Below are 22,964 nucleotides of genomic sequence, written 5' to 3'. Positions count from 1 at the left end.
GATTAAAAGCAAGAGTCTATTCTTTATTTCTTACATTGTGGTGAATGTAGTGTGGCCTCCGGTGGCATTTACTATTCACCCCCAATCGCTGATGCCACGAAAGAACCGTCCGGGATTGATTCGATACCTCGGGGAAAATAAAAAACGTCGCGACGTCTTGCGGCTGGTTCCGACCACCTCGGCCTACAGGAGTGGGAAAAATCACAGGAAGCGCTGGAATGCGATCGCAGAAACACCGGCCATGAACGCAATCCACTGCACGTCACCTGGAAATGAGCTCTCGGCTCACGAATCTGCATGGAGACATCAGTGGATGCACGCGCAGCAAATACACACACTGCTCCTGCGACCGATACGGATCACTGCGTGGTGGTGGTGGTGACGGCGGCTAATCACGTGGCCTGTAATCCAACACTGCAGGCGAGGGTCGCTGGGTCACACAATTAGGCGCCACGGTGGCAACATGTTAACTACCTCGCCTGGTAAGCAGGAGGTCGTGGGTTAGATCCCGAACCTGGCTCCTCTATATTTGGAGTTTGTGTGTTTCTCTCCCCGTGGTCACGTGGATTATTCTCTCTGAGGCCTCCACAGTTTTTCCCCTCCACATTTAAAATCCACGTGCATTTAGTGTTTGGCTGCTATACATTTCCACGTGTTAAGCCACTTCATTGGGCTTTATCATTTGTGGCCAGATCGCTTCTGAGAAAGAGTTTAATATAGCTCACTAGCTTGTTTGCCTGTCCAAGGACGAGTGTTATTGTAGTAAATCTGAAATATTCAATAGAAAAATTGTTCAGCTCATGATTATTAAATTATTAATGAGGGGGGGGGGGGGGTTGCCCCACGTGGAGTGACGTCACCCGCTAATGGTTATCGTGGAGGGGTGCGGCATGTGGAGTGACGTCACCCGCTCATGGTTATTGTGGAGGGGTGCAGCATGTGGAGTGACGTCACCCCCTCATGATTATTGTGGAGGGGTGCAGCATGTGGAGTGACGTCACCCGCTCATGGTTCTTGTGGAGGGGTGCAGCATGTGGAGTGACGTCACCCGCTCATGGTTCTTGTGGAGGGGTGCAGCATGTGGAGTGACGTCACCCGCTCATGGTTCTTGTGGAGGGGTGCGGCATGTGGAGTGACGTCCCCGCTCATGGTTCTTGTGGAGGGGTGCAGCATGTGGAGTGACGTCACCCGCTCATGGTTCTTGTGGAGGGGTGCAGCATGTGGAGTGACGTCACCCGCTCATGGTTCTTGTGGAGGGGTGCAGCATGTGGAGTGACGTCACCCGCTCATGGTTCTTGTGGAGGGGTGCAGCATGTGGAGTGACGTCACCCGCTCATGGTTCTTGTGGAGGGGTGCAGCATGTGGAGTGACGTCACCCGCTCATGGTTCTTGTGGAGGGGTGCAGCATGTGGAGTGACGTCACCCGCTCATGGTTCTTGTGGAGGGGTGCAGCATGTGGAGTGACGTCACCCGCTCATGGTTCTTGTGGAGGGGTGCGGCATGTGGAGTGACGTCACCCGCTCATGGTTCTTGTGGAGGGGTGCAGCATGTGGAGTGACGTCACCAGCTCATGATTATTAATGAGGGGAGGGATGCGGCATGTGGAGTGCACGACCTTCTTGTGTGTTCGTGTAAATTTCCACGCGGGAATGAATATTAATAAAGGGGGGGGGCTCTTTTGCATTGACGTCCCGCACGGATGTAGCACTGCTGCGTAGATTATTTTTTTACCGTCACTTTTTGTAAACAAACGTAATATTTGAAGCAACTTTGCGTAATAAATTATTAAATTCAGCTCGACCTGAGTTCGTGTAAAAATCCACCCACTCATTAATATTAATAAGGGGGGGGGGCTCATGTGGAGTGACGTCACGCGGGGGGGGTGGGCCTCATGTGAAGTGACGTCACGCGCTGGACACATTCTTGGCTCATTTTAATCGTAATTTGAATAACTTTTTCAATAAAGAAACGACAAATTCAAAGCGAATTTGCGTAAAAATATTTATTTCCGCTCGACCTTCTGCGGGAGTGTAAAAATCCACCCGCTCATGATTGTTAATGACGGGGGGGGGGCTCTTTTGCAGTAACGTAACATACGGATGTATCAGTGTGCTGCGTATATTAACTTTCTACCTCCTTTGCCAGTACCAAAATATAATAATAGGGTTTCCCCCCTTTTTTTGGCAACAAAACTGAAACTTTTTTCTACAATAAATCATGTGTGCAATTAACCACAGTGCCTGTGGTCAAAATGCAAACAAAAAACACACTGATAATATATGCATTGTCCCATTGGAACTGCTGGATTTTATTTTTTCTGCCTGAGCACGACCGCTTGTGTTGCGATCGAAACGTGATTTATATTATTTTATACCTACATGACTTTACCAAAAGAACCATAGAGTATGGATTCCTGCAGTCCCGAAAGCTTCAAATCAGGGTTATCTTCATATATATAAAAGGCAAAGTTGTGATTATGTGTCTTTTCAAAATGTTTAGCGTACTTCCCGACATGCAACAAACTTGAAATTTGCCATGTGGATACTTTCCAGGCTGTCCACCATGCAAAAAATATAAAAATGCACTTTTGTGTTTTTTTTGGGCGGGGGAGCTCAATAATGCATTTATTTTTTGCACGGCAAGTGAGCTGTGACGTCACATCTGTCACGTGACCCACGCACGTGGAAGCGTAACGCATTGTAGTGTAGTGGGTAGCGCTACGCTGCGCTACGAACCCGGCGACCCGAGTTCGATTCCCGCTCACGGCCACCACCCGTGACGATTATTTAAACCATATTTTAACCGGTCCTGGGCCTCCCCTAGGTCGACTCAGCCTCCAACGAGTAACTGGTCTGCTGTGTGAACATCGCTACTGGGGGGACAAAGGCGGCCGGGCGTGGTGCTGGCCACCCACCCGTCCCCTCGTGTGCCGTGCTGGCCTTCATAGGTGCTCGCTAACAGCACTTGCCCCCTAGAGTCTCACAGGCTACACGGGGGATCTTTGTCTTTATCTTGTGTGTGTGGGGGGGCAGCGACTGCGTAGCGATTCGCGCGCTGCACTACGAACCCGGCGACCCGAGTTCGATTCCCGCTCACGGCCACCACCGGTGACGATTATTTGAACCGGTCCTGGGCTTCCCCTAGATCGACTCAGCCTCAAACGAGTAATTGGTGTGGTGTGTGAACATCGCCACTGGGGAGACAAAGGCGGCCGGGCGTGGTGAATCCAAGTCCCGGGCGAAGCCGGGTAGTAAAGCTAGTACCTCATAAATGAAACTTAAAAACTGAAAACCAAATCACCCCAAATGCTCCCAGTCTTGTCAGGGCTTGGAAGCTAAGCGGATTTGAGCCTGGTTAGTACTTGGATGGGAGACTTCCTAAGAATAGCAAGTGGGCTGTGAGATAAGCCACGGGCAGGTATTAGAGTAGCAGATGCTTAAATCTATCTGTGCGGATCTTTGAGTGTCACTCCTTCTCGTATGTGTTTCATCACTGGCAGTGACCAAACAGTCCAATGGAGAACTATTCTGAAGAAGTCTCGAGACTGGGAGGCTATTCTGTGAATATCATTGGCATTACGTTTTTTTCATCATTAATTATAACTGTATTTAACGTGCACATTATTCGGAGCCAAAAACTCACAAGGTGTACGCGAATGGAACTGATGATAGTTACTGCATTGGAAACACTCTAAGCACCTGTTATGTCATTGCAATTTTGTTTTACTTTTACTCGGCAAAAACAATCCAGATATGGCATAACGCTCCGTATGGAAAACATTTCAGTCAGACACAACACCTCATTGCTGTTGTGAGCGTACGTTGCCCCGAACATGAGCTTGTTTGTGCAGTCCGTAGTTAGCGGATCGTGACGTCTCGTGGCAGGCGTATTTGTTGGCTAGGCTTGCACACTAACCTTGACTCAAAACATCGCAACGCACGAGGCTGCCAGCTCTTCCTCGCCAATGCTTTTCTGACGATAATGAAGATGATGATACCGGATTAATGTTCATGTAACTTCATTTTGAATTGTGCAATGATCGGCCTAAAAATTGTGCAACTTACGCTGCAGGTAACGTATTGCTTAACAGAATCAGAATATTTTTTTCTACCGGAGGACTCCGATGAGCTGTAAACATTATTTTTCACAGATGAACAATGCAGACGTCCAGAATAAACGCCTCATTCGAGAGTTAAACATCTCACCTCCCTGGTGTTGACATTCCTCCTTGAAGACACTGGTGATGTCACCATCGACCGCATCAGAGCATCTTCAGCAGACCGATACGCAAACATCTCCTTCATAACTCGAACATGCATTTTGACTACAAGTATTGTGGTTAATGCAGACACGAATCCTTGTAAAAAGGTTTCAGTTTTGTTGCCAGAAAAAATGGGAAAAACCCTATTAAATAATTATATTTTGGTACTGGCAAAGGAGGTCTAATGATGACACAGCCACATGTTAAGCATTTGTTTTTTTTTCCAAAAATTGGTAATGCCCTTTTTTTTCATCTTGACACTACCAAAAAGGGTTCCGTAAATTAGTCACGGTGTGGCCACGCAACCCAAACTTTGGACCACGGAGGAAACCACTGCGGTCTTGCCCCTCCTTCAATGGAGGAGGACAGTACAACTACACCAACTCTTTCTGAAGCCCTCCCGTGGCTAGCAGACCTCGACATTGGCATATAGCTCATTAACGTTTTTCCATGCCTAACAATAGAATTACTTCACGTTGATTTATCCTTGTGGCAAGAAGTTCAATTTCTCACGCAACCGACACGGCATGGGGAGGCCTTCGTCCAGCAGTGGAGTGATAAAGGGTTGAAACTCTTATTTGTAATATAACTTCGGTTCATTCATTGTGATATTTGCATTGCAGACTTCCCTCGCGAATAACGAGGGAATACTGTGCGTCTTAACACCAGCGTTCTGAAGAAGAGCATGTCGCAGTCCCTCCCGCATGTAAACGGTCATTCATTGGCCAATAACACCTTTATATATAGAGGACTACAGAGCTTGGGAGGGGGATTTGTTGCTGGCTCACCGCCTGGCTGCTGCCTTGTCTTTGGTTCTTCCCCGAGTCGTTCCCTCTGTCCGTGAGTGAGCAGCGAATAACAGTGCGTGCGACGTCGCGTTACAAGTTAAAATGTGTCATTATTCATGAATGCTGCAGTAGCAAGTGTTGACGCACAATAGCGGCCACATCTTGGGCTGGGCCTGGTGGCTCGGTGGTCAAGAGCGCTGAGCTGGCGTCGCCGATATTTTGAGTTCGAATTGAGGTTTCAACCGCCTGTAATTAAGCCGGGTTTTCAAGTGGAGTGAGTTGATGGTGTCAGCAAGTGGCTCTACAAACAACCCATCGCAACCCAAAATGTAGTTTTGTGCTTCATTTGGCTAAATTCTAGGCGTGAGAATTGAAATATCCATTTTAAGTGCCGTACGTTCCCTTCGCAGCGTGCACGCGCGCGCGTTTGTAAACATTGGCGAGAAAGACCTGGCAGCCTCGTGCGTTGCGATGTTTTGAGTCAAGGTTAGTGTGCAAACATAGCCAACAATCACACCTGCCACGAGACGTCACGATCCGCTAACTACGGACTGCACAAACAAGGAATGAAACGATCACATGAAGGATTCGTTTGGAAAGAGTCTGGTGTGAGGCCTCTTCTGCAGGCTGCTCTGCGACATGAGGCCTTTAGCGCAATTGCAATAAGATGTTGGGAGTGGAGGGGGCTGTGAATAAGACACATTTTAAGCAACCCTACCGCAGAAAAAACATTGTCGTGTTTAAAAAGACATATCGGTCGAAATCCCACCGAATCCTGGTATCGGTCGACGAGCATCTCTATCCCTGACAAACTTTTTGTTTCAAGACCCATCTCGCGGAATTAATTCTTTATCTTTTTCGTAGCCGGGGCGGCACGGTGAATGAGATGTATTCATCAGGGTGGAGATATCGAGCGCAAATACGTTCCCAAATAAAAATAAATTGGCTGGCCTGCGCCGCGCGCCCGTCAAGGTTGGCGGGAATGGGCTGCGATAGGCCCTTGGCTTCATCGCTACTCGCGCAGCTTACCAAAATAAAATTGCACCAGAATTGCGGTTTTCATAGCGAAGGCTACTTTGTAATGTGTTGCCGTTGCTCCTTAAGCTTGTGATTTATCTCTAAGCCTGCCCACAGTTGCGCGCGCACACACACAGACACCCACACACAGACACCCACACACACCCACACACACAGACACGCACACACGCACGCCCGGCCGTCCACGTGAGATGCTCTGCTTCCCTAAATCGGGCCGTCCTCAAAGGCTGCCTATCCGCGACATCTCGGCCACGGTCTCGGAGATTGTCTCGTGTGCAGGTTTGCGCCGAGTCTGGATTCGCGCTGCCGTTGTATAGCGGTCGGCGTTGCTGCACTTGCAGTGGCAGAGGTCGCCGGTTCGATCTCTCCGGCGGTTGGAAAGATGGGGTGGGGAGCAGGTGCCTGAAATGGCCCCGCATTTGTCCTTCCCAGCAGTCTAAATGGGCTGCACCAGTTAATCATCTCGGCAGGTCCGCGTGTGGCGGGGTAAAGTGTGGGTACTCCCACCCCTTAAAAGATGACTGAACTACTTGAAAAAACTTTTCTTTTTTATTTAACCAGCTCAGGCCCACTGAGCTATGTAGATCTTTTTCAGAAGCCACCTGGCTGTCACAAATGATAGCTCAACGAAGTAGTGACTTGCCATGTGGAAATGTATAACAACCGATTACTCCAAACTCGTGATGTTGATTCTAAATGTGGAGTGGAAAATCCGGAGCACCCGGAGAAAAATCCACGTGACCACAGGGTGGAGAGACACGCAAATTGCAAATATACAGGCGTAGGGGCCGGGATCGAAACCATGGCCTTCTGCATACCAGGCGAGGTAGTTAACATCTCGCCATCGTGGCGCCTGTGATGAAGTGTGAACGAGTCTGCCAAAATAGCCACTTGAGGCTCTCGCGAGTAGAGGGCCCTTCCTCCAGCAGTGGCATGTTCAAGCAATTGCAGGACTGCGCCTTTACCCTCTTTAGAATTCATATTGAATTCAGTTTGTAGCAAGTGCTCTTTGAAGTGTGTGTACGCTTTGGTGCGATGTACATCGCTCGAACGGAGTAAGCTCGCGAGCGAGCAGGTAATTAGAAATGTAGGGCCTGACTTTACCGCTCGTTCGCTTGCGATGTAAGATTAATTAAATACGAGCCCACCGCACACCGCACAAATAATTGGCGCGAGTGTCTAACTAAATTAAACGAAACAGAAACGAACCCCACCGCCCCCCCCCTTCCCCCACACGTGAATGCGCGAATCATCCTGTTGTTGTTTTTTTCATCACCGCTTCCGTGGTTGGCATTCATTTCATTTGAAATTCTAAATTAAATTTTAGCTATCGTTTACATGTTCACGGCGGGGCACGTGAGGTGGCCGCCCGGCGTGTGTCGGGGTTGGCGATGATTAGCGCGGGGGCTAATTGCCGTCGAGCGTCAGCGTCGAGCGCGACGAGGAAGAGCGCGAGTGGCTCGGAGCCACTGGCCCCCCCCACCCATGCGTGACCGCCCCCCCCCCCCGGGGCCCGTCACAGCTGACAGGGCCCCACGCGGCGCTTTTGTTCCCACTGGACCCTGGCAAGCCTCCCGACAGCTCGAGTTGACAAATTGGGATTTTTTTTTAATGTACGGGAATTTTTTACCCCCAAAAATTTTTTTTTTCTTCAACTACGGTGCTTATCGTAGTCGCTGTGACGTCGTGAGATGAGAAGCGCCCATTCGAAATTCTTGCAGGGCAGTGCATCGGTCAGAATCATTATTTAGACTGGAGGAGGAATACGGTGAGCTTTTTGAAGCTTTCTCACAGATGTCCGCTATGGGCGGATCGGCGGGTTGGAGGACATCCCACAGAAGCAAATATCGTAGAAAATCTACTGAGAATCCCTTTGCGTCAACTGTTTTTAATCCACACGCTTGGGACTCTGTATTTCTCTATTTCCCCGCATGGTCTGCTGTAGAAAATCTTCTGTTGTAAGGTAGTCAAATTCCAGAAATGGGATTTTTGACTAATTAAGATAAAAGTAATTGCAATATTGCAAAGTATTTTGTCCAATCATTTGTTATTGAGCTTAAACCCTGAACTCACTACAATTGCGAAACTGAATTAACCACGGGTGGCTGAAACCTGGATTTGAACCCAGGATCTCTGTGGTACGAGCTCACCACCGAGCCACCCAGGCCACCTCCATCTCATCTCCCTTCCCATTCATAACCCATTCCCTAGATATCACTCGGGATTCATTTCAGTTAATGTTTTCCTACTGTGGGTGTCATACATTCTCGTGACTCTTGCCAATGTGAATATCGAATTTCCACCACTGGCTCACGACCACCACTGAATGTCGAGCGCCGCCGTTCCACATTCATTCCAGGGTGGATTCTCGCGGCGCGTTGGACGGGAGACATCGCGCAAACGTTGCTCTCGATCGCTCGTTCGGTCGGGGCGCATCAAAGGAGACCGGTAATGAATCCGGTGCGCGATTTGGCGGCGCCCCCCGGAAACCCGGGGGGGGGGGGGATCCTTTCGGCACCGCTAAGAATTCGCGCTACGATCGCACGTCGTAATTGTGTCCGGGTGCAGCGTGTTGCCTCCGTGGGCCGGTCGTGTTTCCCGCGCAGCGGAATGCCCCCGCGTGCCGCTGCTGCGCTTGGCCGCCGTGATTGCTCGGACGACGACGCGCGAGGCCGTCTGGAACGCTCACCAAAAAATAAAATTGTCTCCTGGCAACTGAGCTGCCACGTAGCTTTGTGACCCACACCGCAAAAAGGTGTTGATGGTGCTCCTACACCACCATCACCATTAGCAGCAGCAGCAGCAACCATGGTCTATCAACTGCTGGATGAAGCCCTCGCCAAGCCGTCACCGTATCCCACGGACCTGGAGGAATCCGATGAGCTATACAGCTCTTCTTCACAGATGTCCAAATCAGGATTGTGTAGCTCCTGCAGATGAGCTGATTTCATCACTCAACCATTCATCAAATTTAAGTTGATGATAATAGGAGTGCCATTGATTGATCCAGGTAGACTGTTTTGCTGCAGGAGGATCATGCATTGCAATCTTTAGCCAAACGCTATTCTCTAAACTGTAAAATACCTAGGAAGCAATTGTTGTGGAAAGCTTCGATTTAAAGCTTTCTTGACTGCAGGGATTCATCTTCTTGGTTCTTTCAGTAAAGTCACGTAGAAGGGAAATAATAAAATAATACAAATAAAACATTGTAAAATACAATTCTCACGACGTTTCGGCCACAACGCAAGCAGCCGTCCTCAGGTGAAGAACAGGGCTGTCGGAAAGACAGCGTCTTCATCTGAGGACGGCTGCTTGCGTTGTGGCTGAAACGTCATGAGAATTGTATTATTTTATTACTTCCCTGCTACGTGACTTTACCGAAAGAACCAAGGAGTTGTGGAAAGCTGTTTATCTACCGGACGGACAACGCAACTATAAAACACAGCAGAATATCTACCCCGGTCAGTTATTGAATGAATCGATCAATCCAAGATTTGTAATGCGCCACCATGTTCAGTCAAAGGTTGAGAAGAAGCACCGATGGCACAGGGACGAATGAAGCTAAACAAGAAGAGAAAATCAGTATTTTTCTTTAGTCCGCTCTATAAAAGCACCGATTTGCCACGGCTGAGCGGACTTCATGTCGGGAAGGCTGATGCAGACCACGGGGGCCTGCAGAAGAACATCTCCATTCTGGAGGTCCATAGCAGGGGAGCGTAGAGGAAGGCCTCGACGAGATCAAAATGATGATAAAGAGAGGCAGACGACAACAAGTTGGAAGTGCTTTTAGGGCAGCTGAAATTGATAATAAAAAGTTCAATGTACCAACGCGCTAAAAGAGGCAAAGGTTTTTTTAATGAGGCCACGCTCCCTTGCTTTGATATGAGGATCACAAACGTGGACATTGACAAAACCAAAATGGATGCAAATTAGCGTGGAGAGATGATGCACGCTTGGAGTTGCATTGAGAGGCGGAGAGATGTCGTGCGTGGACTCGAGCACGTATGCGGGTTAGAGAGATCGTCACTTTGACTGGGAAGATAAAGCGCACGTCCGCTTGGGCAGGACGCGTCATCACTCCAAGCGTTGATGACCAGCAGTCAAGACCAAAGACGGAGTGGCAGCCAAAGCAAGGAACGCGTCCAGGATTGAAATTGCCTCATTGTTCACATGCACTCGGTCAGTGGTGGTCAACCCAGACTATAGTCTGCAGGCCACATGAGTGGCCCTCCTTCACCTCAGTGGGCCTCAAGCTTGACGTCGCGCTCGTGCGCTAGTCGTGACCCCCCCATGCATCAGCCTAGACATGCCGAGACTGAGCCTAGACATGCCGAGATGGGCCTACACACGCCGAGACGAGGCCACTACGAGAAGGGGGGGAGTGAGGCTCCGCGGGACGCCTGCGGGGCCACTGGTTGCCCACCGCTGACTCGGTGGATTGCGGGAGTGTGTGAGAGAGAGGTGTGTGTGTGTGTGAGAGAGAGGTGTGTGTGTGTGTGAGAGAGAGGTGTGTGTGTGTGTGAGAGAGAGGTGTGTGTGAGAGAGAGGTGTGTGTGAGAGAGAGGTGTGTGTGTGTGTGAGAGAGAGGTGTGTGTGAGAGAGAGGTGTGTGTATGTGTGAGAGAGAGGTGTGTGTATGTGAGAGAGAGGTGTGTTTGAGAGAGAGGTGTGTGTGAGAGAGAGGTGTGTGTGTGTGTGTGTGAGAGAGAGGTGTGTGTGAGAGAGAGAGGTGTGTGTGAGAGAGAGGTGTGTGTGAGAGAGAGGTGTGTGTGAGAGAGAGGTGTGTGTGAGAGAGAGGTGTGTGTGTGTGTGTGTGTGTGAGAGAGAGGTGTGTGTGAGAGAGAGGTGTGTGTGAGAGAGAGGTGTGTGTGTGTGTGTGTGAGAGAGAGGTGTGTGTGAGAGAGAGGTGTGTGTGAGAGAGAGGTGTGTGTGAGAGAGAGGTGTGTGTGAGAGAGAGGTGTGTGTGAGAGAGAGGTGTGTGTGAGAGAGAGGTGTGTGTGAGAGAGAGGTGTGTGTGTGTGTGTGAGAGAGAGGTGTGTGTGAGAGAGAGGTGTGTGTGTGTGAGAGAGAGGTGTGTGTGAGAGAGAGGTGTGTGTGAGAGAGAGGTGTGTGTGAGAGAGAGGTGTGTGTGTGAGAGAGAGGTGTGTGTGAGAGAGAGGTGTGTGTGTGTGAGAGAGATGTGTGTGTGTGTGTGTGTGAGAGAGAGGTGTGTGTGAGAGAGAGAGAGGTGTGTGTGAGAGAGATGTGTGTGTGTGTGTGAGAGAGAGGTGTGTGTGAGAGAGAGGTGTGTGTGAGAGAGAGGTGTGTGTGTGTGTGTGAGAGAGAGGTGTGTGTGTGTGTGAGAGAGAGGTGTGTGTGTGTGAGAGAGAGGTGTGTGTGAGAGAGAGGTGTGTGTGAGAGAGAGGTGTGTGTGAGAGAGAGGTGTGTGTGTGTGTGAGAGAGAGGTGTGTGTGAGAGAGAGGTGTGTGTGTGTGTGAGAGAGAGGTGTGTGTGAGAGAGAGGTGTGTGTGAGAGAGAGGTGTGTGTGTGTGTGAGAGAGAGGTGTGTGTGTGAGAGAGATGTGTGTGTGTGAGAGAGAGGTGTGTGTGTGTGTGAGAGAGAGAGGTGTGTGTGTGTGTGAGAGAGAGGTGTGTGTGAGAGAGAGGTGTGTGTGAGAGAGAGGTGTGTGTGTGTGTGTGTGTGAGAGAGAGGTGTGTGTGTGTGTGAGAGAGAGGTGTGTGTGTGTGTGTGTGAGAGAGAGGTGTGTGTGTGTGTGAGAGAGAGAGGTGTGTGTGTGTGTGAGAGAGAGGTGTGTGTGAGAGAGAGGTGTGTGTGAGAGAGAGGTGTGTGTGTGTGTGTGTGTGAGAGAGAGGTGTGTGTGTGTGTGAGAGAGAGGTGTGTGTGTGTGTGAGAGAGAGGTGTGTGTGAGAGAGATGGCGACAGCCTCCAACGGTAGGGAGAGGGGGTGCAATGTGTAACTCAGCCTGGTATTGTGCGATGTGTTATGCTAGTATTGAATTGTTTATGCTGACAGAAGGTAAAAAAAAAGTAATGTGATAACAGGTGCTTAATTATATTCAAAGCAGCACTATCATCAGTGTAATTAACTTACTATGTAATAATTAGTGCATTTATTGTTTCAAAATATATATATTAACTTAAAGAGATTATGCCAATAAATGTTCACCGAGTTTCAGAGTGCTTCAAATGGGTCATGCGTTTTGGGTGTTTATTCAAGATTTGACGCTTTCGTGACTGCAAGGATTCATATTCTTAGGTTTTTTCGGTAAAGTCACGTAGGTAAAAAATTATAATTAATAAAAGTAAAATAAAAATAACATAAAAATCACGACGTTTCGGAGGCAACACAAGCTTCCGTCTTCAGGTGGAACCGTGGAACCGTCAATTTTATTAATTTTAATTTTTTACCTACGTGACTTTACCGAAAAAACCTAAGAATATGTTTATTCAAGTCCAAGAGTAGTGAGAGTTTGGCCTTCGTATGGGAGGAGGAAACTGGAGAGCCCGGAGACACTCAGCACTGTCATCCCCTGGCCACTGATGGCAGCCCCACGCCTGCAACACCTGGCAAGCCCTGGTGGTGACCCATCCAAGTACTGAGCAGGTTGGGTTCATTTTTAGCTTTTGAGATCTCACGAGATGGAGCTCCGTCTATGGTGATTTTGATATGAGCAGAGGATATTAGCACGTGTGTTAACATCGAGCTCACTGTAAATATATGTAAATATACAGACGAGTGCGCAAGGTGCTTGCGTTTCAACTTTGGCTACAACTGAAGATGTCTTTGAATGGCAGGTTAGTGCCATTTAATCTGCCATTCCCATTGCTGGGAATAATGAGCTCTATCTTGTATTCATGGGCTGCACTGGGGCGTACAATTACAAAAACTCCGATAATGAATGGGTCTTTTGTTCTTTACTTGTGTTGGGGTGCGTGTGTGTGAATATTTGTTATATCTTTGTATCGTCTCAGTCGTTCGTTAGCACCAGTCTCTGCATGACAAAGGTCAACGTGAAGGTCAACGTGAAGGTCACCGCGTTGATGTGGCCAAGTGGCTCCTGAGTCAGAGCACTGAGCAGTCTCCGGCCCGTGGGCCTGGCAAGAGATCGGTACCACGGCAAGGTGACGGAACTTTAGCAGAGCACCGATTCATTTGCATGGCCAGTGAGCGTGAACAATTGGTTGGAGATTGCAGAAATGTAAATGTGTCGTGGACCCCCCTCTACCCAACACAGCCAATTGGTAATGGTTTTTAATTGGCACAAAACTTGCCAATTAGTGAGTACTTCAGCACACCGGTGTGTTGGAGAGTAAACTTGCACAACATTTACAATTTGTATACCCACACTTACAAACAGTAATTTACCAATTGTAAATGTGGGTCTACTCTGAAGAAAAACACACGTCGGTGACCCGTACGGCACAACCACGAAAACCTCCACAATATAAACTTGGTTTTGACGACCATGCGACAATCACCTCTCAAGCAGAGTGCATTGTAAAGTTGATTAAAGGTCACCTAAAGGAGATCTCCGAAGCAGTTCTGTGATATCAACTTCTGCGGGCCATTCTCTGTCACGAGGGTGGATGCCCTGCTCCACGAGCAGTCCCAAGAGGACACTTCACCCAGTGACACAAAAACCAAAACACTGTGGCGGCGGTGGCGGTCGCAACGTTTTAGAAGGTTAATACAAACCCCCCTGAGCTGTCGTTTCTTCCTACGGAACGCCCGACACCCCCGACAGGTCCCGACGGACGAGGCGGGCGGCCGGAGGGCGACGCGAAGAACACCGGCTCCCGGTGGGGGGGGGCCGGGGCCGGCGATGTCGAGGACCCCCCCATCTACGGGGAGGTGCGCGGGGAGCTGTCCAAGGGGGGCCCAGAGGAGGCTTGGATGAGGGGGGTGGCGGCGCCGGAGGAGTGGGACTACGAGGAGGATGCGTGGAGACAGGTGGGTGGGGGCGGAGCGGGGGGTGCTGCTGTAGTTCTGGAGGGGGCTGCAGTGGCTATGCAGTGCGTCGAGTAGCTGCCATGATTTATGGATCTTTTGCAGCGGCGCGTAATGGCTGGGTTTGCCTAGTAGGAGGTGCGACCATGTGACTGTGCGACTTTGCGACTGTGGTACTGCGTGACCGTTTGACCGTGTCGACCGTGCCGACCGTGTGGGCGTGTGACCTTTGGTACTTCGTGACCGTGTGAATGCGGTACCGCGCGGAGCGCCGCGTGAGTGCGTCCACACGGGCGCTGCCCTTTGGTAGCGAGACATTCGCCTTCCACTTTTGGGAACTTATGTGGACCCTTGGGTGCGAGCGTGAGCGGACTGTGCCCCACTCTGGGCCGCTGACTCAGTTTGGATTTCGTCGCACGCTGCTTTTGTATTTTCTTTTTATTTCTTCATCGGCATCATCATTGTGAGCCGTGATATATCCACAGCTGAATGAGGGTCGTCTCCATCCCTCGGTGTCCCGCGATGTTGCTATCCATCTCCCTTCATGCTCGTGAACCGATATCATCATCATCATCATCGTTCCATCTGGACGGCGGTCGTCCTTCCACGTGCGGTTCTCTCCCTCCGCCGTGGCTCCGTTAGTCTCGACCACCACCACCACCACCGCCGAATAATTGTCACGATACAGGGCTGCGATGCGATTTCAGAATTGATTCTTTACTTTGGTTGTCACCACTCTTGTTCATGGGCCATCATCCCCCCCCTCGCCATCGTGTGCCCTGCCCCATCCAACTTACTTTTCTTTACAGTCAGTATAATATCTCTGAATTGCCCTCTGTTCTTTGACCCATGTTTCTCCTATTTCTGTCTCTCGGGGTAATAATATTTTACAAGAGCGCATATTTATCTGAAACGCCGCCAGAGTGCATTTTCTGACTATAATGTTGCACGTGACCATGCCCCCGTGTGTGTGTGTCTGCATGTGTGTTTTTATTCAGTATTTAAGGTGCGGCATATGCTCCCAGTGAGCCTTAACAGCGAAAAAAATGGTATTTAAAAACCTGCTGTTTAACTGACGGCCATGTATAATTCATTCTATTCGCACCACGGTGTCATTTTTTTGTTTTAAATGCGTCATATGTATGCATATGTTTTCTTGCCCCCGGGGGGAAACAAGTTAGATTGAAAATAATTTTTGCGGAGAGCGAGAGAGCGTCACACGAAAACCCCCCCTCGGAAATTGTATAAAATTATCACGAGGCTAACGACTTGGGATGTCTGAAAAGCAGTGCGCGGTTTTAAAGACCACGCGCCCGGCCACGCGGCGCCGCGGTTGGAGCCGCCACCGCCTCGCCCTACGGCGCGCGCTCGCAAAGTGGCCGGGAATTCAAATGACACCATAATGAGCGAGCCTCCTAATTGCTTTTCCTGCGGCCGCTTTGCAAGCTGTGGCCAGCCGCGCGTGAACCAAATCGGGGTTATCCAAATCGGTGCTCCCGGAGGATCGCGTTGCCCCTCGCATTTTGTTGGTGACCTGAACACCCAGAGGCATTTTCAACAGCTTCTGATTGAAGTGTTAGTAGAGAACTGGGCGGGGGGCTGGAGGCTGGGGGGAGGGAGGCTGAGGGGGCGGGTGGGGGTGCTGACTCGTGCGAGACGCAGAAATACGAGGTGGTAGAAGTAGGAGAAAATATTGTACTTGGAAGGGGACATGATGATGCAGGCAGTGATGAGAAGGGACCTGACACTATTTGGACACCACGTGTAGTCGGACGGACACCACGTGTAGTCGGACGGACAACGACAGGAACGTTTGAAGTGTGTTATTCTAAAAAATTCGAAGGAACCGGAAAGAAGAGGGGAATTTCTATCGGAGAACGGCTTGACGGACGCCATCAGAGATTGGTGTCAGAAGGATGCCGCACGACTTGAGCACATTGACACAAGACAGAGGGAAGTGGAGACAATTTCTCTGTTCTTTCGTTAAAGTCACGTAGAAGGGAAATAATAAATAATAAAAATAAAACATAATAAAATAATTCTCACGACGTTTCGGCCACAACGCAAGAAGCAGCCGTCCTCAGGTGTCTTTCCAACAGACCTGTTCTTCATCTGAGGACGGCTACTTGTGTTGTGGCCGAAACGTCGTGAGAACTATTTTATTATGTTTTATTTTTATTATTTTATTATTTCCCTTCTACGTGACTTTACCGAAAGAACCAAGAAGATGAATCCCTGCAATCACGAAAGCTTTAAATCGAAATTTAAGTGGAGACAAATTGCAAAATGTGCGGTGGACACTTACGGGGGGCTCTCTGCCCCCGGAGCGTGACGATGACGATGGTGAATGGGGGACAGCCATGGCGGAGTGACCTCCCGCAAGCGTTTGGAATCGGAGCGAGAGGGAATTCACGACGATGCGGACGCAATAGCGATCATTGGCTAATGGCTGTGGCTGTGAAAGTGATGATGACGATGATGCTGCTTTTGTTGTTGTTGCTGCTGGGCTTGGGTTGTGATGGGGCACCGTGCACGGTAGGTACGATTCACGTCCCACAACCCGGCGATTCGATTCATTTTTGACGATTCGATTCATTTTTGACGATTCGATGGTCGGGATTGGATTCGAGAATCAACAATTTATTTTGTTTCGTTTGCATGTGGGGTGTTTTTGCAATATTTGTTATGCCTCCTTAGCCTGGATCATAAACGAGAACATGATTTGCATACATCATGAATAAATTAAATTTCCCCCCCCCGCCCCCCCACACAGAAGTGAAAGCAGGCGATTGTATTTAAATCGATGCATAATTACATGCCTCGCTGTGAAGCAGTGGCAGTGGTGGCACGCCTTTGGGTTTGGAGACAACCAGACTTTTTGACAAATGAATAAATATCAGGTTTCATGTTTTTTAAGCAAACCGAGCAAGTGCCAGGAATATATTTTCGGTCACGAGCTCACGCGTCTTTCCCAATCAGATTTTACATAAATCATTTTTCTTTTTAAATGGCATATTGCGCCTCTGCGGAACATATGGGAAACAAATATTACCTTTTGATGGCCATATGTGTCGAATGTTCCGTTTTATGTTCGGGGACTTTTATCGTGAAGGGTTGGGAGGACGTGGGGGGGGGGGGAATCCTTACGCCGCATTATTCGAAGTCACGTAATGAAATAAACAACGCTATTAATTGCAGAATTAAAGGTAATAAACGTATGCATAAATAAAGCCCAAAACTAATGACGTGTAAATAATGCAACAAAAGCCTCAATTGGCACTCGCCCACTGCTGGAGCGTCCACGGCACAGGGCGGCGTCGCGTTTTTGTGTCGGAACTTCTGCCGAGAAGGTCGACCGCAATGCCAAGGAACCCCCGATTCCTTTTTGGGGGGGGTTGCTCCTCTGTTTTCGGTGAAACGCACCAAATGTGATGCTCTCGCCGCTGCCAGATTCCCTGTGCCCCAACCCCCGCCCCCTCCCCCTGTTCAAGTTTTCAGGCTCTCAAGACCTCCCGCTTTTTCCGTCCGCCTGTTGTCCGAGGGTCTCTGGTCTTGTGAAGTGTCATCACGCCCGTGCCTTTATCGCACGCCGTCGTCTCTTCTCTCACTCCACGCCCCGCAGCGTTTCACTTCCACCCTGTTTGCTACTTCTGGAAAAAATAATTTCTGAAAATCCGCCCCCCACCACCCCATCATGATGTTCCCCCCCCCCTCCACCGTCTCCTCCCCTGTACCACTTCCCATTTGTGTCTTGAAATGGTTGCATTTCTAAAGGTTTCATTATCATCATCCTGATCAGCTTAAATAACACACACATAATGTAGCCGGCATTGGCCAAACATCCCAATGCTGAAAGATTCCCTGCAAATGACTGCGATTGTGATCGCACGCAGCCGAAACAACGTCCCCTACTCGGGAAAACTTTGCAGAACCCCCCTGAAAACGAGTCTTGAGACTCCGCGAGGCCTTTCTGGGTAAAAAGCGTGATAACAATAATAGTCTCTATCTACTGCCATTAAACTGGTTTTTTTACCAGGTAATGCCCACTGAACTATACAGCTCTCTCCGAAGCAGCCTGGCCACAAATGATCGCTCAATGAGAAGTGGCTTTTGTGTAAATTTATAGCAGCCAAATACTCTAAATGCGTGATGTTGATTCTAAATATGGAGGGAGAAATGGAAGGTTCCGGAGAAAAATCCACAACCACGGGGATAGAGAAACATGCAAACTCCATTATATACAGGCGTCAGGGTTGGGATCGAACCCACGACCTCCTGTTTCCCAGTCGAGGTAGTTAACATCTCACCACCGTGGTGCCCTACTGCTGGATGAAGGCCTCCCCGATCCGTCGCCATCTCTCCACAGATTTGCGATGCGGCGATCCATCTTGGCACACCTTGCACATGGGCAGAGAAAGTGTCACGGAATCGCAAAGTCTCGTCGTCGCGTTACACAGCGGCAACGTTGTCAAACTCACCGTTGCCCGTGTGCCGTTGAATTTGCTGCTGCTGCTGCTGCTGCAGCGGCAGATTAAGAAAAAAAAACGAGACGTAAGAAAAAAATACAAACAATCGCAGGCGCGCTCGCGAACGGGAAATATTTGCAATGCGAGTTTAAGAGGGGACCCCCCCCCCCCTCTCTGCAAACAGCTCCCGCCGGCACGGGCAGCCCTTTTTCTTAGCACCGTTCCCTGGTGTATAAATGAGCTATTCTCTTTAACCTTTTGTGTTGTAAATGGAGTGCCAGCAACTCGCATTGTAACCTTTCTGCAAGGCACAACTTTTTTTTTAATGGAATAAAACATTGAAATGCCAGAGAGTAAACAGTTTAATTCCGCCGGAATTAAAAATGCTGCGCAAACGCTTTCGAGAGGATTAATTGTGCATGAGGAGGAGTGATCTGGAATTTGAGCCGGCGCCTATTCCGCCTGTAAAGCTGCGCCTATCGAAAAGTTTGAAGAGAGCAGAGCACACACGCACGCACTCGCTAAATTCCTTATCTTCGTTCTATGGAGTAAGCCCGCACATCGCCGGAACCTACTACATAATTTAAAATAATAATTAACGTTGAATAATCTTATCGTATTTACATTACTTGGAAATGTGAATGCTAATCCTTCCCGTTGCGTGGGCGGCCGTGGTTGTGCTTGCTGTGTGGCTCTCCCGACCTGTTTTGTTTTCGGGTCGTGCCACTCGTCGTTGTTCGGCACGATGTCCGACGTTTCTCTCCACGTGCTTGGAACTTCTTCAGGAACCGAGGAAAATTTGATTCGGTTCCTCAAGACTCTCCCGAAAGAATACGCGGTGCAATTGGAGTGGTGGCGCAGTGGTTAGCGCGCACCGCGGTACGAACCCGGTGACCAGAGTTCCATTCTAGGCCACTCGCACTGACCAGCATGGTTAAGTATGTTCAAGTTAACCACCTTCTCTGACAGTGCGGAGAGGCCTACATCCAGCACCTCCGATTAGCACGGTTGGCTACGCACGGTGTGAAAGAAGTGCAACGTGCACACGTACATACAAAGGTGTTTTATTTTCTCGTGTTACACTTGGGAAATTGCTTTTTCGCTGAACTTATTGAAACCCAAGTCTCCCTTAAGAAAGAGACTCCAGGCTCTGTGGGCTCTCACCTGGTTATAAAGGTCATCTGGATTCAACCATGTCCTCTAATTAGGCATGTAGCAATGGCTCCCACCATCCCCGCCCCCAGCAATACAATAAATTGTTTCGGTTCAGGCCCTCATTCAATTCACTTTTGTTTGTCCGACTTTCCCTGCCTTGTTTGTACCATGCCCTCATTGCGCGGCGTCTCGGTGGAGTTTCCTTCGCTCCATTAGCCCAAATGTATCGTTAGCGTTTAATTTGCACGCGATTTGCGTAAATTGTAATTAGTGGATTCTGACGCGCGCGATCTGATGCGAGCGTATTACGGTCGTGCGAATACATTGCTGGCCGACGCATCACTCCGCTGTTGCTTGCCTGCGTCCCAAGCACGGGTTTCTTTAAAGTGTCCCCGCGTCCCCGTGTCCGTGTGGTTCCCCACCTCCACCCCCCGTGCTTCTGGTAGATACACGGCGTTCCACCGGATGAGGGGGTCAATGAGGACGATGATGGGGGCCCTGGGGAGCCTCCGGGCGTTGGTGGGGGACCCGGTCGGGGACTGGGTGGCGCTCCGCCCCCCCAAACCTCGTGGGAGCCCCAGGTGGGTGCAGGCAATTTCGCCAAGTTTATTTTTTACGAGACTTTTTTTTTGTCGCGTCACCGTCAGGGTAAAACGGTCGGGACAAATGAGGTCGACAGATGGCAGGAGACGAGAGAAGATCGAGTGCAGAGGAGACAGAGGGAAGAGCAGAGTGGGGCAGTACAAGCGAGAGGCACAGCGCAGATGCGGCAGTACAAACGAGAGACAACAAAACGAGAGGCGGTTCGATAAGATGGACGGTGCAAACGAGTCGGCTGCAAACAAGACGAGACAGAAGAAATAAGACTGGGAAGTGTCAATCGTGCTGATCAAACAAGGACCGTCGAGGCAGTCTGGACCAAGGAGTCGAAATGATAGCTGGAATCGAGGCAAGGTGGAATCCTTTGTCGAATCCAATCGTGACCCTGAATTTGGACAATTTAGCGATTCGCGTGGCTGGGCGGCGTCCGTTGCGTTACGTCTGCCCAGCGACGGCACCGGCGCAAAGCTCGCCGTCGCTCGCTCGGAGTTTGATAAGTAACGAGAAGCATTACCACATCATGAAAGTAAGGCGTGTTACGTGTGTACGTGTTTAAGGGCACTGCGTGCGGGGAGGAAACCGGAGTGGCCGGAGGAAACTCACAAATCCAAACTGAAAACATTCAGTCATCGACACGAACACGTTAGCAACCTACTTGCCGCCGTACATTTAGTTTTGTTTGCAACGAAGAAAGAGCCATCGCCCAAAACGTGTCCCCTATTATATATTTTTATCACGTTGAGGCGGCAGAGTGTGTCCGGTTTGCCGTCAGTCCTGCTGCACCACTGTGCCGCCGCGGGCAGAGGGGTGGACCTCGCGCGCCCGTGGTCGTGACCTCTCACCCGGCTGCCACGGGGTCGCGGGCAATCGCTGCTACGCCCGCTGGCCAATTCCCGTAGTGCGGTTTCGCCGTGAGTGAGGCAGGAGGCAGGGTCTAGGTTGGCTGTGCCCGCGGCGTGCCGTCGCGCAGTAAGGAACAGGAGAGAGTGGGGGTGGAGCCGGCGCTGCTGAGATCCTGGTTTAAAATCCGAGGTTCAACCGCCCATAATTAAATCGCTGTCTCAAGTGGAGCGAGCGAGTGGATGGTCTCAGCCCAGTCACCAAATACTACATGAAATAATATGATTGTTAAAAAAATAGTTCGATTTCCACGTCACACAAGCATTGCTCTGGAGCACGGGGTTGTGGAAAGTGCTCCCGTCAGGATAAATAATGTAGCTTGAAGGGAAGTAGTTCTGTGATGTCACACTCCACGGGTCTCGCGATTCACTGCTGTGCGAGAGTTTCGAACAGATACTTTGTCTCCTGACATGACGCTGATAGTACAAGTGAAATAAAATTGGGTAAAAACAGAGACGCACATTACATATCCGCAGGCCACACGCCCAGGAAAAGGCAGCCGCGGTTTTCTTTTCTTTTTTCTCTCCATTTCATGGGTCGGCGGTAAAGCATCCACAAATGACTTGTAAAAAAAAAAGTTTGGCGGCGGCGGCGTTGGCGGTGGCGACGGCGGCAACGGAGCCAGGACTTGGGGGACGCTTCCCCGCGCGTGATTCATCGTCCAGAAACTTGGGGAAGTGCGCGGCCGTTACGGTTCAGGCGCTTGCCGAGAAATACGACCGCAATGGCGGTCGCTCGCCGCCGTTAAATACCCAGCGAACTCCTCGGGGCTTCACATGGGCGTTAACCATTGCGCAGGCGCTGGACTGCAGTGACTGCCAACTATTAATAACTCTCGTATGGAGAGAGAGAGTGTGTGTTTGTATGATATAGTACCGAAAGTCGATCTACCCTTGTAAATATTGACATTTGACAAAGATAGAAGAAGGACCAAAATAATGAATCAATTACATGGAATGACTCGCAAACAGATTGACTCCCGGAGGGGGTCGGTGGGGGTCTCGGCTGCCATTGCTGACTTACCAAACTTCCGTGACGTGGTGGATGAAAACGGCCTTCCTCAAACTGTGAATGAATCTCAAAGTGACGAGAGAGAGTGAGAGAGACCGCTGAGGTGGCCCCACGTGAATGACTTTGCAGTGGGACACGGAGATGCGCCGAGACGGAGGTGTGCCCTCTCGAGCGGAATCACAACGTGGGTGACGCCGTGACAGCCCGGTTTGCCTGGGGGCGGTGGGGGGGGGGGGCTAACGCCGTGTCGGTCGGGGGCTCCGAGCCGGCACCGGCGATAACACTGGTCAACACACTTTTTCTGGCATAAGGTATTCCAACGGTGTTGAGGTCATTTTGGGGTGCGGATTCCAAATCTGGCATCAGTTTTTGTCTATCACATTTTTGAGATATCAAATATTGCATTTTCAATAAAAACTGCAGAAGAAAAGTATGAAATAAATGTGGATATCTACATAAAATTATATGATAAACACACTATCCTAAAAATACAGCACCATATTTTAACACTAAAGCAGTCACTGACTCGCAACAACTTGCAATCATAAGTGACATAGTTAATTTCGAGTAAGATCAATGAAAATGGGGTATGCCGATAGCATAAAAATGATGTGATAGAGCAAATCTGAGATCAGATTTGGAATCAGCACCCTGCAATTAGTCTAAAACAGCTGCAAAAGTCCAGGCCAGAAGAAAATGTTTTTTTTTTGTCCGAGGTGGCCGCCCCCGCGACTGCTCCGGGGTTCCCAGTGGAGCGGATTGAAGGCCTCGGCCTGGTCGGCGAGGACCGAAGGGGCA

At 49.8% G+C, this 22,964-nt stretch overlaps 1 protein-coding gene across 1 annotated transcript in view; it reads left to right on the top strand.

Moving 5' to 3' along the window:
• The window catches only part of LOC144722973 (N-acetyl-beta-glucosaminyl-glycoprotein 4-beta-N-acetylgalactosaminyltransferase 1-like), a 107,268-nt gene that overhangs the window by 28,104 nt on the left and 56,200 nt on the right, over window positions 1–22,964 (top strand). Inside the window, exons 2-3 of the mRNA XM_078601441.1 lie at window positions 13,832–14,037; window positions 20,102–20,236. Coding sequence (XP_078457567.1) covers window positions 13,832–14,037; window positions 20,102–20,236 — 341 coding nt within the window. The remainder of the gene's footprint in view (window positions 1–13,831; window positions 14,038–20,101; window positions 20,237–22,964) is intronic.

The sequence above is a fragment of the Lampetra planeri genome, chromosome 16 (assembly GCF_965212315.1).
Source record: "Lampetra planeri chromosome 16, kcLamPlan1.2.h2, whole genome shotgun sequence".
Taxonomy (NCBI): domain Eukaryota; kingdom Metazoa; phylum Chordata; class Hyperoartia; order Petromyzontiformes; family Petromyzontidae; genus Lampetra; species Lampetra planeri.
This window is presented reverse-complemented; position numbering and strand designations above follow the sequence as displayed.